Genomic DNA, 18,386 nt, shown 5'->3' on the forward strand with positions numbered 1-18,386 from the left:
ACGATGTCTGTCTTAAACCTGCCGTTTACTGTTTTGAGCGAATTAGAGCGTGATTCAGAAGAACTAAAGTATTACTCATAACTCTAGTTCACCAATCTAAACAGTTTGAGTAGAACAGTACAAGAAGTAATGTTCAGAATGATTGATTTTAATCAAAGCTGACAGACTTTGTGTCCTATTGTGAGAATTTTTTATTGTGCAAGACTCCTTTTGTTCGTAAATAAAACATGTCTCAAAATGAACTCGGAGATTCAGATGATTATTAAAACATGTAAGGAATAACACACATTGGCTCATGCTGTGACTGGAAAATGATACACGCCAAGTGGACCTAAGTGTATTCTGTTACTGAACGTCTGCTAGAGAAGTTAGTTATTGTTATCGCTTATGATGTCATGATAATTAAGTTGTTCCACGAAATCGACTCGCACATGAGCTGATGGCTGACGAGGCGCGGAGTTGTCTATAAGCCATGTACGACGAGATTGAGTGAGTGGAATAACTTTTATTCTATCCATATTCACTGGATTTTGAGAAACAGACGGTTTTTTTTTTTTTTTTTTTTTTGCAAATTCAGTAAATAAAAACTTTATACAAAACAGTCGACAAAGTCATTTCCACTTGGCAGACACGTGACACATTGCATACATGTGTAATTTTAATGCTTAAAGATGAAATATGTAAACAAACCAGCTAAATGACCAGCAGCAATTTATGCAAAATGGCATAATAATTATTGAAAAATACAAAAAGATATTCTTACCATTAAATACTTTTATTCCATATTTTGTTGCTTTCTTCCTTTTTTTGGGGGGGGGGGGGGGGTTCTTCTTCAGGGTTTTTTGTTGGTTGGCAAGCCAACTTAAAGGTGCATTACCACCACCAACTGGGCTTGAGTGTGGAACAGGAGATTATGGGGGTGGGGGACTGTATTCTTTTAGCCATTTGTTTCTTTTAAATACTTGATTTGATTTTTTTGGGTTTTGTTTTCGAGTAGAGTTTTTATTTCGTCCTCGGTTGGTTCAACAAAACGCTCCGCCGTTTTGTTTTTCTCTAATCATGGTATATGAGCTGATGGCCTAGAACAGCATTTCTCAACCTTTTTTCAGTCACGGCACCCTTCAGAAGTATGCAAATTCTCAAGGCACCCCCATATAAAATATACGCAGTCACGCTGACCCCGGCAGTGATGTTGTGACATGGGAAAGGGGGCCGTGAGACAAATTTTGATGATGCATGAGGCGGCGATGATCTGCATTAGTGTAACTATATCGTTTTTTGGAATTTTAATTCATTTTATTTTTTATTTCAATGTTAGAATATATAATTTTTTGACGGCACCCCTAACGAAGCCAGACGGCACCCCGGTTGAGAAAGGCTGGCCTAGTAGTAGAGTAGCCAATCAGAGTGCATGGTTGCTCATATCCAGTGCATGTGGATATAAAAACCAGTTATTATATTACCAGTATCTTCTTTTTCTTTCTTGATGTTAATTAGATAAAGAACAAAGCTTCTCTGCTGTGGAAGCATAAACTCCTCTGTCATGAAGTCTTCAGCCAAGAAACTTTACAAAGTACTGGCACTCAAGACTTCTTCCATAAATGTTACATAAACATCTCTTAAACTTTGTCAGCTCACTGCCTGTATGTTAAGAATTCAACCTCACTGAGGTATAAAGACCAAATATGTGAAGTGAAATTGGCTTAGTTTACCAGTATGCTTGGAAAAATGAATGAATTGGCAAAAATAAATTTATTGGACCAAAGAGATGGAACAGTTGCTTAAAACTAACGTCATTATAGTGCTAAATAAATTTTGAATGAGCTTATCGTTCATTCTCATTATACCCTTATTTAAACACTCATGCAGAAGTCACTCATAATGGTGAGTTATATTCCTGTGCCTCATTCTACAGCAGACTGAGTCCCTGTGTGTGTGTGTGTGTGTGTGTGTGCACAGATTAAGAGTGGGTGATAATATGGTATAAGATAATGAGTAAGTGTTCATGCTTCTGACAGTGTAATGTGAGCAATAATTTATGTAATATATTCTATTTTAAAGCATGACTGTGTAGCTATATGCTAGGGGACTGTGTGTGCTTTATATTCAGTCTTTTATAATTATTTGCATTTGTCCTCAAAGAGGGTTTAAGAACGGACCACCTGTACATCAAATGAAAAGGTCAGCGCTTCATTGGGCTAAGTCTGACAAGTTGTATGGGAGGGTGCATCTTTCCAGCTTGAGCTAACTGACGTGAATTGAATTTGGGATGAAGGCAGCACCGTGGTGACTGTGTGTGGCACCACTGCCTCACAGCTCCAGGCTATGGAGTTTTATACCAGTCTTGAGTCATGAGCGTGGCCTTTCAATTTGAGAGCAGTTTCAGTTCATCTCGCATTCAGATTTTGCAATGTCTCCCCTCTCTTTCTCAGATCGCCCCTGCTCACGCTCACACTGCTTTGTGCGCTCTCAAATTTTCTGCGCTTGCTCTCGGATTTTAGTGATTCGACCCAATCATAATTCACCAACCCATAGAATGTGAGGTATGACGCTGACCAATGAAATCATCACTTCCTCCATGGGTGTGTTCGGCTTTACCATATGCACACTAAACCCTGTGTCCGAAATCACTCCCTTCTCACTATATAGTGAGGTCGCAATTTTGTAGTGCTGTCCAAATGTATAGTGAGCATTATTACACCCTATACAGCGCACTCGAGGTATCCCACATTACATCACGAAATGTAGTGTACAACCGATGGTCACTAACCAAGCAATATATCATGCATTGCGGTCGTGCTGGAAAAAAAAAGAAAAGGGGGCTGATGGAGAGAAGCAACCAGTGCAGCAACAAGAGAATATTATGTATAAATGTAAGTACATTTCTGTTTGACTTCTGATGATATGCTGAGTATTTCTGAATTTTGTTTAACTGTTTTTAATGTAATAAACATTACACCATTATGGCAGAAAGCACGGCTAGCGATCTGGCACGTTTTAATTGTGCGACAGTAATGACGTAAATAAAGGTACAACGGAGTAGTGTCAGTGTTTTTTCATGAGCTCATTATATAGTCCTCTACATAGGCTAGTGATTCCCTATGTAGGGAGTAGTGAACGAGTGATTTCGGACACGGGGCAACTGTTCAACTGGAAGCCAGTGTGCTATGTAGCTATTATCGTGTGTGTGTGTGTGTGTGTGTGTGTGTGTGTAAAAAAATTAAAAAAATATATGAAGTTTACCATTGAGTTGTGAATGTATATTAAACGAGTGATATATTTTTCAACACTAGAAGATAAACTTCATATCTTCAAGCCAACATGTGATTTTTCTTTTTATCATAGACACCTTCACAAACAAAATGTACCCAAATTTATCAAAACAATTCATCAATTTCCTCATGTGATGGAGATTTATGTCATGGTTTTGGTTCTCCCTGTCCCTGATGTAGCTCGTATGAAAAATACAGGTGGTGTATTTCCCAGTAAAACACTCCTTTCCATGTTTTAATTATTTAAGAATTATTTGCGGGGCGGCACGGTGGTGTAGTGGTTAGCGCTGTCACCTCACAGCAAGAAGGTCCGGGTTCGAGCCCCGTGGCCGGCGAGGGCCTTTCTGTGTGGAGTTTGCATGTTCTCCCCGTGTCCGCGTGGGTTTCCTCCGGGTGCTCCGGTTTCCCCCACAGTCCAAAGACATGCAGGTTAGGTTAACTGGTGGCTCTAAATTGACCGTAGGTGTGAATGTGAGTGTGAATGGTTGTCTGTGTCTATGTGTCAGCCCTGTGATGACCTGGCGACTTGTCCAGGGTGTACCCCGCCTTTCACCCGTAGTCAGCTGGGATAGGCTCCAGCTTGCCTGTGACCCTGTAGAACAGGATAAAGTGGCTACAGATAATGAGATGAGATGAGAATTATTTGCCAAAGGTGACATGACTATCGGGGAATAATAACCGAGGACGAAGTCTCGGTTATTATTCACCGATATTCATTGAGCCTGAGGTGGATAATTTATTTTAGTATAAACACACTGGTGATTTACTTTTTAAAAATCATATTAAAAAATTATTTCAGTATTCAGAAGTGGCTTGCGTGATAACGCGGGCAGACTCGTCACTTACGTAGTATCTATGCCGAGTCACATGAAATACTTTGTTTTGAAATAGATAAAATAAATCACAATTCCACTTTCTTTACCTTTGAATAGTTTTAGACCAAACTTTGTAGTGTCTGTAGTGCTTTTTGGAACAACATTTTCTTTCATAATTTCTAATTCTTCCTCACTGACGGTGACAAAGCGATTGGCCGCTGATATTTTTGTTGCATACATGCCATTTTAGCACATCGTTTTTAAGCAAGCATTTTGTTCTGTATTTATCATTTGTCATGTTGTAATTTGTTACTTTTTTTTGTTTAAACATTTTTTTTGTATGTTTTAAGCACTTTTATTCAGATTTACTTGGGTGATGTCACAGAAAAGCCATTACTAGGTTTAGTATTTTACTGCCAGTGTTGTAGTCGAGTCTCTAAACCTCGAGTCCGAGTCCAGTCTCAAGTCCCCAGTGTTCAAGTCAGAGTTATTAACAAAAATGTCGAGTCCGAGTCAAGTCCAAGAACAAGACTGCAACTGCACCATTTGACGGTGACTGTTTTTAGTGCCATTAACATTAGTTTGGTCCTGAACATGACGTCTGAACAGGTGAATGTGCTTCTCTGTCAGGGAGTGTGAAGTATTCTGTCAGAGATGGTTGGGAGACAGATGTAAGTGCAGAAGGTGTGTTTATTAATACAAGTGAAGACAGGTAAACAATCCAGAACAGCAGGCAAAATCGCAAAACAGTGAAACAGGCAACAGGTCAAGCAAAGAGGCTATCATAGGCTCGGCAGAAATCAAAGACAAGAATCAGGGATCAGGAACCCAAACAAGGAAATAAGGCTCGGTAATGTGTCAGCAACTCAACTCAATACTTCGCAAAGTAAGCGCGTTTTCACAGTTTTTATACTGGTGTGCTGATTGCGCCTTAATCCTGTGCAGGTGTGAGTTGTTTACGGTGCGAGAGAGTCTGCTTGGCGTGCGTACTGTCTGGAGTGCGCCTGAGAGTCTATCTGATGCACGTGCCAAGGCGAGCAGGTGTGACACTCTTGCACGAATTTAGTCCAAAAATTAATGTGGATATAAATATATTATGCCAAATTATTATGGCATGTTACAAAAAATAAAGAAAAAAATCCGAGTCCTCGTCTCCAATTTACGAGTCCGAATGCAGTTAATGCACGAGTCTGAGTCGTCAGTGCTCAAGTCCAAGTCAAGTCACGAGTCCTTAAAATTAGGGCACGAGTCGGACTCGAGTACTACAAGCCTGTCTACTGCTGGCTTTCTTTTATTAAATCATTTAAAATATATTTAACAAATGTTTTGAGCTTTTCTTATTCTTATATTCTTGTACTCCTTTATTCAGACCATCATTCAGCAAAATATATGAAACCCAAAAATTTTTTTTAAACACACACAGGCTAAAGCTACAACTGCTGTTCTCTTACATCAATACAGTATCTAGCCAGAGGGGGAAAATAATCGTAGCACACAGGCAGAATGTTCAGAGCATCTCCTTGATGAGGGTAACGACCCACGTAAAAAGCATAGGCCACTTTTTGATCGTGGATGTTTTTCATGTCACCGAACTGATTCACTACAGACTGCGGTTTCTCTTCTCCTCTCTCACACTCTCTCTGCTTGCTCCACACAATATCGCTTCAGTAAATCTTGTAGGTTTTTATTGAACAAATGCCACAGTTCTTCCACCTCAGCCATGTTTATGAGTTAGGATTTCTTCACTGGATTACATCCAAAGCAAACAAGGTACAACGTGCTGCCCCTCACAAAGTTGTTTGTAATGGGGGGGGAATACTGTATGCTGTCGTTTTGTTGAGCGCTAATAGATCGGTTTCATGTGACACGTGCATACTAAATAATGAGTGTGCACGCATAGTTGATGCAAAACAAATCTCCGTTCAATATTGTTTACATTCAAGTTGTTGAAGTTATCACTAAGTTGCCTGGAATTTATCATTTATTTTGGCTGAATTATGCCGTGGTGTTGGTGGCATAAAAGTCAGTTCTAACTTTGGCAACGTGCAATAAACCAGGAAAACTGGACCGAGATACAAATTAAAAATGCTAGTGTTTGCAGTGCTCATTTTATATCAGTACGGATTTCAGTGTTTTCTTACTTGTAATAAGTAATTCAACAAATTTGTTATTAATGTAGTAATAGCTAAGATTTCAGTAAGAGAGATAAATTGGGCCAAACCCCATCAGTTATTGTATTCGTTCTTCTCCTCGCTGTAATACTTCACAGGTTGAACATGTCCCACAAAGAATGTAATTATCTGCGTCCAAAGACTTAGAAGCCTTTAAAGCGAGACGGCCTTTCGATTTCATAAAATCAGTGAAATTTGGTTCCCTCTGAAATTTGGTCATTTTGATGTACGTTTTATTTCTGTAATATCTCAAAAAAAAAAAAAAAACCAGACCATTCTGTGGCTGGGAAGTTATTTAATTTGAGCGGATTCCCGAGCAAATAATGTGCATGAAATCGCTCGCTTCACGCAGTCAAGCAGACAGAGGAAGTCCGTGTGCGCATGCGCAGGTTTACCTCCTTCTTCTTTTGGGTTTTACGGCAGCTGACATCTACAGTGTTGCATTAGTACCATCTACAGGTTTACCTTTGACTGTGTCCTGACCATTCCATCATTCTGTCACTAAACGAACAGCTGATCGCACTGAGGTGCTCGCTGACCGCCTATATTTATTAGTTTGGTCCTGCGTTTCCTTTCCTTCGCAACATAGCATCTTTTCTTCTCGCTTTCCGTTACTGTAGTCGGTCTTTCACGTTTCGTTCGCACACTCACATCTTCATTTTTCTCTCCTGTTTCAAATTTGTATCCCACAATGTCTTGCGTGAACGGGGAAAGCCCACCACGTGATGCATGACGTAGTATCTTGAATTGGGTCATGGTGAAGCAGGAAAAAATAGCGGAGAATTTAAGGCCACGTGGCTCTAGATTCGTTAATTGTTCCATTTTTAAAAACCTAATGAAATTGGAAGTCTGTGATTTGAATTCAGTAGCTTTCGGTCCAGTAAACAAAAATAATTTGGTGTCAGGGAAAATTCTTTTTATGACCTACACTTGGAAAAATCTGAAAGGCAGTCTAGCTTTAAGCTTTCTTTAGTAAAAAACACTAGGCTTTTCAGTGAGGTGTGTGTGTGTGTGTGTGTGTATATATTAGGCCATTTGCTAATATCACTAGACCACTTGTCAGCACTCGCATATTTAAATAAATTAAGTCCAGGTGTCCAGCAGCTGCTCACCTGGACTTAATTTATTTAAATAAGCCGCAGTATCCTCAGGTGAGAGGCTATTTTTAAGTACTTTCAACTATTTAAGGCACAATTCATTTTATTTACTCTTGCTTGAAAAATCAATACAATGTTGGGTAAGTGCACGTGTGAACATGTCAAAACTGGAAGCTTCTTTTGCACCCATGCTGCACGCACAACCGCGTGACGACAGCAATATTTACTCCCGCTGAAATCGGCCTATAAGCTGTGTGCGTACGCGCGCGTGTTCTGTCATGTTCATATCATAGTAGTTCAGAACACATCAATGTACAGAGTTACATGCTGCCTCGTCTATAAAAGTCCGACGCAGATCTGTGTGTTTTGATTCTTGATCGACAGCAGTACTGAAAGTAAAAGTACACCTTTTTTTTTTTTAGAAATATGCATTGATGGAAGGAAATGTGGAGAAAAGCAGATGTCTAAAATAACTTGTCATGTGAACAACTTTCCTTTCTGAAAATGGTTATTTTCACAATAGGGTCATTCCATGTCAAATCACCCAAAAAAAATGACATTTTAAACCCCACCTCCTCCAAATTCAATGCAAATTGGTTTATAGGTAAATCCTAGCCAGAAAAGCCAAATTTTCAAATTTTAGCAAAATCGGACCAACGGTTTTTGAGATATCGCCATTTCTTTTTTTCACTTTTTCGTGAAAAAGGGCGTGGCCGCCAAATTTCAAAGTGCTGTATCTCGGCAACCAGTGATCCGATTTTCAAAAATAAAGTACATTTGTGAAGGGGAGATCATAAGGAAGCTAACATCATTACTTTTATCTTTTAACTGATATATCTCATCATGACCTTTTGACCTATATTTTGACCTTGAAATTGACAATTTGGGACAAATGACCCCGCGACGACTTTTCCTGAAAATTGTAGCCCAACATGTTGCCTACAACATATAAAGAAATTGGAGAGGTAATATTTTTCATTTTGAAGCAATATCAATTAGAATGAGACATACTTGCCACTAAAATGATCATCCCTGTATTCTGTGTACATAAAGCATGTATTATCCATGTACATCACATATTCACAAAGTCAAGAGAAGATATATGCCAATTATCAGTCTTAATATGGAAAATCCAGTGTCTTTAGTCTTTTTATGTAATGACATATCTATTCAGTGTCAAGAATCCATTTGTTGCATACACTTGAAATCCTGAAAAGGTCATCTGAAGAGAGGCAATAGTTTCTAGTAGAGGAGGAGGTTAGGTACGGAGCAGTTATCACACACAGAATATCCGACTCCGGAATCCAACATTGGTCATCCCTTGATGGCCAATGGAAGGTTTTAGCAGGTCCAGATGGATGCATAAATTTGATGTGGTAGTCACCGAATTCCTCAGAAATTTCGTCAACTAGTCCGATCTAGGAATAATAATAAATAGAAGAAGAAGAAGAAGAAGAAGAAACACGTAGAAAAACAATAGTTGCAGTGCTTTGCACTGCAACCTATGGGCTCCCCTAGGGGAGCCCATAGGTTGCTGTGCTGCAGCACTGCATCCTAATGATGCAGCTTAACAACTTCCTGCATCAAAGAAATACAGACATGAAAGACAGAGAACATGTTAACCATGTGGTAAGCATATAATGTGTGAAATGTGTTGAATTGTGTGTACGGATGTACATAGAATGTACAGGAGTAGGACTTTTAGCTGTGGTAATGCACATTTCAAACTGATGCTGCTTCAAAATGAAAAATATTACCTCTCCAGTTTCTTCATATGTTGTAGGCAACATGTTAGGCTACAATTTTCAGGAAAAGTCGTCGCGGGGTCATTTGTCCCAAATTGTCAATTTCAAGGTCAAAATATAGGTCAAAAGGTCATGATGAGATATATCACATAAAAGATAAAACTAATGATGTATTTAGATTCCTTATGATCTCCCCTTCACAAATTTACTTTATTTTTGAAAATCGGACCACTGGTTGCCGAGATACAGCACTTTGAAATTTGGCGGCCACGCCCTTTTTCGCGAAAAAGTGAAAAAAAGAAATGCCGATATCTCAAAAACCGTTGGTCCGATTTTGCTAAAATTTGAAAATTTGGCTTTTCTGGCTAGGATTTACCTATAAACCAATTTTCATTGAATTTGGAGGAGGTAGGGTTTAACTCATTGGGTGATCTGACATGGAATGACCCAATAGAAAACTTCTCAGTGACAAATTATGGTCATTTAGTGCTTCCAAAATCATTCCTGGGTCATTTAAGATTTAAATGAAGTATTATTGGCCTAAATGTTCAGGTAGTATGAAGTAGATTAGATTAGTATAATTAGTAAATGGATTATTAAATTCTCCACTCTGAGTGAACAAGTGGGCCAAAAAAAACCAAACAAACTATTTTCCCAAATTGCATGTATTTTACTATCTGATTTCTCTCTGGTCTTCCCAAAGCTATAACGTGAAACTCGAGCATGGGGAAGCAGAACAGCAAGCTGCGGCCAGAGGTAATGCAGGACCTGCTGGAGAGCACAGATTTCACCGAGCACGAGATCCAGGAGTGGTACAAGGGCTTCTTGCGGGACTGCCCCAGTGGCCATCTATCTATGGAAGAGTTCAAGAAGATCTATGGCAACTTCTTTCCCTACGGAGACGCATCCAAATTCGCTGAGCACGTGTTCCGCACCTTTGACGCCAACGGCGACGGCACTATAGACTTCAGGGAGTTTATCATTGCGCTCAGCGTCACGTCACGAGGGAAGCTGGAGCAGAAGTTGAAATGGGCTTTCAGCATGTATGACCTGGATGGTAATGGATACATCAGTAAGGCAGAGATGCTGGAAATCGTGCAGGTATGTGCTAGATATTTTTAAAAAATAACCAAGAATAGCGCATTCTTAAATACAGTGTGATGCACTCTTGGTACTGTAGGGACGATGATTTTCCACGATCATGGAAAAAACACGGAAATCGCATAATCACTCGTCTGAAACGGAATTGTCATTCTAAAACGGAAAACGGGTTTTTGTCGGCATCTAGTTTCAAAACCTGAGAAATTCAGTCCATGCAGCTATAGAGCAAGGGCGGGGTGTGATGGGGTGTTGGGTTGTGTGTGGTTTTGGGTTTTTCTCATCTCATTATCTCTAGCCGCTTTATCCTGTTCTACAGGGTCGCAGGCAAGCTGGAGCCTATCCCAGCTGACTACGGGTGAAAGGCGGGGTACACCCTGGACAAGTCGCCAGGTCATCACAGGGCTGACACATAGACACAGACAACCATTCACACTCACATTCACACCTACGCTCAATTTAGAGTCACCAGTTAACCTAACCTGCATGTCTTTGGGCTGTGGGGGAAACCGGAGCACCCGGAGGAAACCCACGCGGACACGGGGAGAACATGCAAACTCCACACAGAAAGGCTCTCGCCGGCCCCGGGGCTCGAACCCGGACCTTCTTGCTGTGAGGCGACAGCGCTAACCACTACACCACCGTGCCGCCCAGTTTTGGGTTTTTTTTCTTTTCCAAAAAGAAATCAAATCTCTGTGTAAACTGGGCTGTCAACAAACTATCAACGTCCCGCTATGTTGTAAATGAGACAAGGACTTATGATCAGTGTGCACGCTGAGTGGATAAAGACATCCGGAATTATAAGGCTCACTCCAGACAATAAAAAGCAGCTCACAAAGCTGAGGCTTGGTTTGGGTGAATCCTGTTGAAGCGGTCTTCCATCTGTTTCTTCATTAGTTATCAGTTTAGGGGTGGGTTTCCCGATAACATTACACTTTAGGGCTAAAGAGCCAGTTTAAAGACGCTCGTAAGCAACGGACCTTGTCTCTGTATGTGGTTTCTCTGAACTCACTCGTAAGAAGGAGTCTTAAAAGCAACTTTGCTAAGAGCTTCTTTGCAATGCACATCCCCAATATAGGCATTAGTAGTTACTAAAGGCATTCGTACTGTAGTTGCTAAAGGCATTAGCGGTTGCTAAAGCTAGTCGACGTTAGCTTTAGTGTTCGTTTTTAACCAAAAACCAATGAAATATATAAAGTGCTTAAAATATATTGTATCATCATTAAGCATTACGTATATAATGTGGTAATTGATCATTTTAAATTATTTTACATTTTTGGACAGGGTGGTGTAGTGGTTAGCGCTGTCGCCTCACAGCAAGAAGGTCTGGGTTCGAGCCCCGTGGCTGGCGAGGGCCTTTCTGTGCAGAGTTTGCATGTTCTCCCCGTGTCCGCGTGGGTTTCCTCCAGGTGCTCCGGTTTCCCCCACAGTCCAAAGACATGCAGGTTAGGTTAACTGGTGACTCTAAATTGAGCGTAGGTGTGAATGTGAGTGTGAATGGTTGTCTGTGTCTATGTGTCAGCCCTGTGATGACCTGGCGACTTGTCCAGGGTGTACCCCGCCTTTCACCCGTAGTCAGCTGGGATAGGCTCCAGCTTGCCTGCGACCCTGTAGGACAGGATAAAGCGGCTACAGATAATGAGATGAGACATTTTTGGACTTTTGTATTTTAAAAAAAAAGTGTTTTTAATTAAATGAATAAATGTTCACACAAAAGAATGAGCAAATAATAAGGTAAATAATTAAGTAAACATTTTCCCCATGTGCGCTCATTTCACTGTTATCCAATCATGCAGTCATGATTTTTTATTTTTTAACAGAAAACGATAGAAAATGGAATTGGCAATTTTCTGAAACGGAAAATCATCCCTGCTACTGTTAGAATTATTGGGGGGAAAAGATAACGAAACACATCACCACCAATACTAGATTATTAGGATCTTTCACAACTGAGAAGAAAGTCACTCTTTGTTTCGTTCTCAAGCGAAAAGTCTTTCCTTCAGATCATGCTCTTTTATTTATCAGTCTATTTTTGTCTGCTTTTGGACTCAGGCCTGGCTGTGATTCTTCTGATTCTTTCGAAGTAATGGAGCAGTGAGTGGCTACTCAAATTATGAGTCTCAGTCTGCCCAAATGGGGCCTGTGTAGGGATTTGCACATTCAGACACTTGAGCATGTTGGTGTGAACAGAGAACTGAATATGGACTTGTTCATCTTTTTAGAGCAATGCAGCATTATCAGTGCGACACATGAGTGCTAATCAGTTTGTCCTCAAGAAAAAGCAAAATGATTTTGCGTAAATTGGGTTGTGAAGTGTTTATTGTGTTTGTGATGATTGCTGTTGATGCTAATTAGTGCGTCAGTGAATCATTCTGAATGTAAATTTCCCAGCATGACCTGTACACTCCTAGCACCCAACTGAACACTTTAAGTTCATTTAATTGTAATACATCGTGACGGGTAATAAACTCTCGGTTAGAATTATTTAGGGAAATCTACTGGAATTTTTTTAAACCAGCTCAGGAACATAATTCTCCGTTCATTTTCTGTACTGCATCATTTTTCTATTGCGCCTACATTTCCATGGAGATCAAATGCTGGTGGTTGTCAGGTCCATACCAGTGGCAGTGCATCACTATAAAGTAGTTTAATTGGAGCTGGAGAGACGTGACTTAAAAAGCAGAAGAGGTGTTTTTTTTCTATAGAAATAGAGGAGAGCCACGTATCACTGCTTCTCTAAAATCTCTCTATTTTAGGAGTACTGTCTCTCAGTGCCCATGGTGTGTGTTCATTTTAATATAAATGTAAGTGTGAATATATTAAGTATAAAGTTGTTGGTATTTATTCTCATCATCTTGTATGCATGTGTTTTGTGACTGTGTTTTCTGTCCTCTTCCGAACCATGTTGCAGCCAAGATGGTCGCATATGCTTACTTCCCATGCCATATTCACACCTTCACTGTTATTTTAACTCCAAGAGTGTATCTTAATATAAAATCTGAAAGTAATTATAAGCATGTTAGACAGTTTTCTGGATGAAAGTCATCTTGGTGGATTATGACACTACACTACAATTTGGGCCAAGGGGGACTGTGTTTCAAATATTTTTATTCCATAGCCAATTGCGTAACTCCAGAAATGTGATGAGAGGTGTAGCTTTTGCTTTTCTTGCATATGCACAAGCAATCCTCTGCCTGTCCTGATCTCATCACAGAAGTCCTGGTTTTGTTTTTTTCCACGAACACTAAAAACCTGTTTGAGCATCCAGTATATATTCAGTCCCCGTTTTGTTTTTGTAGGCTTTGGTGTAATATTGAATATTCATTTGGCTAGTCTCTGTACACGGCTTCATACAGCATCGTGGTGTTATTTATTTAAGCTGAAACAATTATCCAGAGATAATTTTGATATTCTACATAATACTGTTTGTCTTTACTGTGTTGTTGTGACAAACTGATGTCCTTATTTGCCTTTGGTCCCTTGTAGGCTATTTATAAAATGGTTTCGTCAGTAATGAAGATGCCAGAGGATGAGTCTACACCAGAGAAAAGAACAGAAAAGATCTTTAGACAAATGGATACCAACCGAGATGGTAGGAGTTATGTTTTTGCCTCAGGAAACTAGATAGTGTTTTTGTCTCATTTTAAAATGGTTTTGCTCGGTGCTTTGATTATAACAAATGATTGTGTGTGCGTGTGTACACGCTCTAATTATTTTCTTGTGCATTCATGTGCATCTGCTGTCTTTAACATGCATAGTTTTTGTGACTGCAGTACAAAACTGAAATAGATAAGTAGTCACGTGTAATGTTAGCTTATGTGGGAAAAGAGTGTGCAAGAAAAATGCTGAAAAAAAAAAACTAGAGGAAGAGAGTGGACTGATTCCTTGGTAAGTGAACTGTTGCCTGCACACATGATTAAAGCCTCAAGACAAAAAGGGCCTGTATTGGGGCCACATTGTGTGCATCAGTGTCAGTGATTTGAGCAAATGTAAGCTGTTTATATTACTGAACAGATTTTTACTGTGCATACAGTACTCTCATTTAGCAGAATGTCTCACCATTATACACTCACTGAGCACTTTATTAGGAACACTATACTATTACTGGGCAGAGCCTCGCTTTGCTGTCAAAACAGCCTCAGTTCTTCATGGCATGGATTCCACAAGATGTTGGAAACTTTCCTTTGAGGTTCTGGCCCATATTGACATGATTTGCATCACACAATTCCTGTAGATTTTTCAGGCGCACTTTCATAATGCAACTCTCCTGTTCGATCACATCCCAGAGGCGTTCTATTGGATTCAGATCCGGTGACTGGGAAGGTCACTGAAGAGCACTGAACTCATTGTCATGTTCCTGAAACTAATTTGAGACGATTTTTGCTTTGTGACATGGTGCATTATCCTGCTGGAAATGGCCATCAGAACATTGTAGCCAGGAAGGGATCCACATGGTCAGCAACGAGACTCATACACTACGTTCAGACTGCAACCTGAAACGACCCATATCCGATTTGTTGTGAAATCCGATTTTTTTGTTAGGCCGTTCACATTACCAATTATATGAGACTTGTATACGATCTCCAATATGAACGGAAAACGACCCAAAAGTGTCCCGCATGCGCAAATTGACACGTAATAAGCACATCTACGTAATACGTAAACAAAAAAAAGCGCACTCTTCAAGTTTGCAAGTAAAGCATGGAGATGAGGCGAGACCTGGCGATGTGGTTTTTGTGGAACTCACACAATCTGATTAATGTGGGCAGCAGACTAATGAGACCGAAGGTGTCAAATTACTGGAAATTTCCAGAACAATCTTATAATCTTGTAATACAGGATGATTTAACATCCAGGTCCCTACCAAATCCACCATTAGCTTGATCAATTCTATAAAAGTCTATTTAAATTCTGAAAACTGTACAAATGTTGTTTTCCACCAAAGAGGCGGGATTAGCCAACGCAGAATAGTGACGTTTGTCTCTTGTTGATGACGTGTAGGTCGCATGAATGCGACCTGTCCGGTCAGACTGCAGTCGCATGTGAAAATAACGGATATGCATCGGAATTAGGACCACATATCCAAGCGGCCTGGGTCGCATGTGAAAAAATCGGATCTGTGTCGTTCAGATTATCAATAACAAATCGGATACAGGTCGCATATGGGCAAAAAGATCGGATATGGGTCGTTTCAGGGTGCAGTCTGAATGTAGTCATATAGTCTGTGGCATTCAAGTGATGATTAATTGATATTAATGGGCTGAAAGTGTGCCAAGAAAACATTCCCAACACCATTATAGCACCTCTGTTAGCACATCCTTTTGCAACTGGACTCTGGACTTTCTGACTAACTGACCCCAGTCTGTTAACTTAGACAGTGTCTCCTCCCCCACTATATCCCTGAACACTGGTGTGCCACAAGGCTGCGTGCTGAGCCCTATTCTCTTTGCTCACCCACGACTGCGTTCCTGTCCGTGGCTGTAACAGCATAGTCAGGTTCGCAGATGACCCCACAGAGGTGAGTCGGATCAGAGGTGACGATGAGTCAGCCTATAAGGATGAGGTCCTGGTCACATGGTGTGACAATAACAACCTGGTGCTTAACACACAAAAGACCAAAGAGCTCATCGTGGACTTCAGGCGGGTAAGGAGCCATGCACACACTCCCATCTTCATCAACAGAGCTGTCGTAGAGTGTGTCAAGCTTCAAGTTCCTTGGTATCCACATGGTATGATCTCATCTGGTCCCTGAACTCCTCTGTTTTGATAAAGGCGCAATAGAGTCTTTACTTTCTAGGGAGCCTTAAAAAAAAAAAAAAGCTCCCCTCTGTCCCAAGATACCGGTGGACTTCTACCACTGTACCATTTAGCAGCATACTCATGAACTGCATCTCCGTATGATATGGCAACTGCTCCGTATCAGACTGTAAAGCATTACCGCGGGTGGTGAAAACTGTCTAATGGATTACTGGCACTCATTTACCTGCCACTGAGAGCATTTATCACGAGCGATGCTTGGGCAGGGCGAGTAACATCAAGGATGCCATCCACCCTAACCATTCACTTTGCTCCCTCTTCCCATCTGGTAGACATTACCAAAGCCTCCACTCCTGCACCAGCAGGTTCAGGAAGTGCTTCTTCTCTGAAACGCTAACCATGCTGAATTCCACACCACCACTCTGTGAGCATCACTGCACTCGTCCTGCACTGTTCAGTACTTTTAACATGCTATTTGCACTATTGATTTCTTGTACAAAATGGACCACTTAAATTGTTGCACAAACTATGCCACTTGGGCGATACTGCATGTTCATCATGCTGCTGCACACACTGCCGCTTTATTGTACGTGCAAACATCTGTACATACAGTATGGGTTAACTACTGCTAACTGTACATACAACCTTACATACTCTAATCCTGTCCACTTCCCCTCTGTAAATATGCATTTAAATCTTTACAGACATATCTGTATATTGTCACTGTATATACTGGAACACAGCATCACTATGCTGCATGTTAGGATTTAAAGCCATGATTTAAGTTAGTTTTATAGCTGCAGAACATGATTTAGGATTGTTAGATTTAACCAGTCTCTCCAGTGTTGAATTTGAAATTGAAATGATTGAATGTTAGATTTAAAGCTGCATTAAGTGATTTAAGTTAGTTTTGTAGTTTTAGAATGCAGAATGTGATTTGGGATTAAGACTTTATGAATTTAATATTTTAGCCTCTTAGATCCTATTCCTGTATAATTTCCTGTAAAGTTACTGTGTGACCTTCCTCCGGTGGAGAAGACACACACTTCTTTGCTAGACTAGACATAAACATGTCTTTGTTTAAAATTGTCGTAAAAAAAACATCTCGCGCTTTGACGGGCGTAAATGCCGAGTTGCTGAGTTGTTAAACATCCGTTGATATGAAATATATTGCTTATTAAGATGTTTTGCTCAGTCCAAGGTTTACTGACCTAGTCACTGTTGTCATAGTCTGACATCCTACGACGCACACACATTCACATATACACACACACACGCATAGCATAGCTGCATATCCACACAGACACACACACACAGACAGATATCAAACAGTGATGTCATTTCATCCACACAGATAAGACGCATATAAAATCCCTGTATTCTCTCGTTGTATTGGGGGACTTGCGAATAAAGATTGCAAACTAAAGATTGTGGGGTTCCTTTCTTTTTTCTGCGACTCACCCCCAGACGTCTGGGTGACACGAGGGGACTGATCTCGAGATGGTGAGGGCCAGAGGTGAAGAAACCTAACACTGCAATACTTAGTTCTAGCAATTATCTGTAAATAATACTGTATTTTGCACTTCTGGTTAGACGCTAACTGCATTTTCATTGGCTTTGTACAGTGGTGCTTGAAAGTTTGTGAACCCTTTAGAATTTTCGATATTTCTGTATAAATATGACCTAAAACATCATCAGATTTTCACACAAGTCCTTAAAGTAAATAAAGAGAACCCAGTTAAACAAATGAGACAAAAATATTATACTTGGTCATTTATTTATTGAGGGAAATGATCCAATATTACATATCTGTGAGTGGCAAAAGTATGTGAACCTCTAGGATTAGCAGTTAATTTGAAGGTGAAATTAGAGTCAGATGTTTTCAGTCAATGGGATGACAATCAGGTGTGAGTGGGCACCCTGTTTTATTTAAAGAACAGGGATCTATCAAAGTCTGATCTTCACAACACATGTTTGTGGAAGTGTATCATGGCACGAACAAAAGAGATTTCTGAGGACCTCAGAAAAAGCGTTGTTGATGCTCATCAGGCTGGAAAAGGTTACAAAACCATCTCTAAAGAGTTTGGACTCCACCAATCCACAGTCAGACAGATTGTGTACAAATGAAGGAAATTCAAGACCATTGTTACCCTCCCCAGGAGTGGTCGACCAACAAAGATCACTCCAAGAGCAAGGCGTGTAATAGTCGGCGAGGTCACAAAGGACCCCAGGGTAACTTCTAAGCAACTGAAGGTCTCTCTCACATTGGCTAATGTTACTGTTCATGAGTCCACCATCAGGAGAACACTGAACAACAATGGTGTGCATGGCAGGGTTGCAAGGAGAAAGCCACTGCTCTCCAAAAAGAACATTGCTGCTCGTCTGCAGTTTGCTAAAGATCACGTGGACAAGCCAGAAGGCTATTGGAAAA

General features: G+C 40.4%; 1 protein-coding gene across 3 annotated transcripts in view; it reads left to right on the forward strand.

Annotated features, from left to right (window-relative positions):
- The window catches only part of ncalda (neurocalcin delta a), a 112,275-nt gene that overhangs the window by 89,465 nt on the left and 4,424 nt on the right, over nucleotides 1–18,386 (forward strand). For all 3 annotated transcript variants that reach the window (XM_060922099.1, XM_060922100.1, XM_060922102.1), the window contains 2 exons: nucleotides 9,804–10,201; nucleotides 13,685–13,790. In XM_060922099.1, coding sequence (XP_060778082.1) covers nucleotides 9,824–10,201; nucleotides 13,685–13,790 — 484 coding nt within the window. In that variant the 5' untranslated portion in view covers nucleotides 9,804–9,823. The remainder of the gene's footprint in view (nucleotides 1–9,803; nucleotides 10,202–13,684; nucleotides 13,791–18,386) is intronic.

The sequence above is a fragment of the Neoarius graeffei genome, chromosome 5 (genome assembly GCF_027579695.1).
Source record: "Neoarius graeffei isolate fNeoGra1 chromosome 5, fNeoGra1.pri, whole genome shotgun sequence".
Taxonomy (NCBI): domain Eukaryota; kingdom Metazoa; phylum Chordata; class Actinopteri; order Siluriformes; family Ariidae; genus Neoarius; species Neoarius graeffei.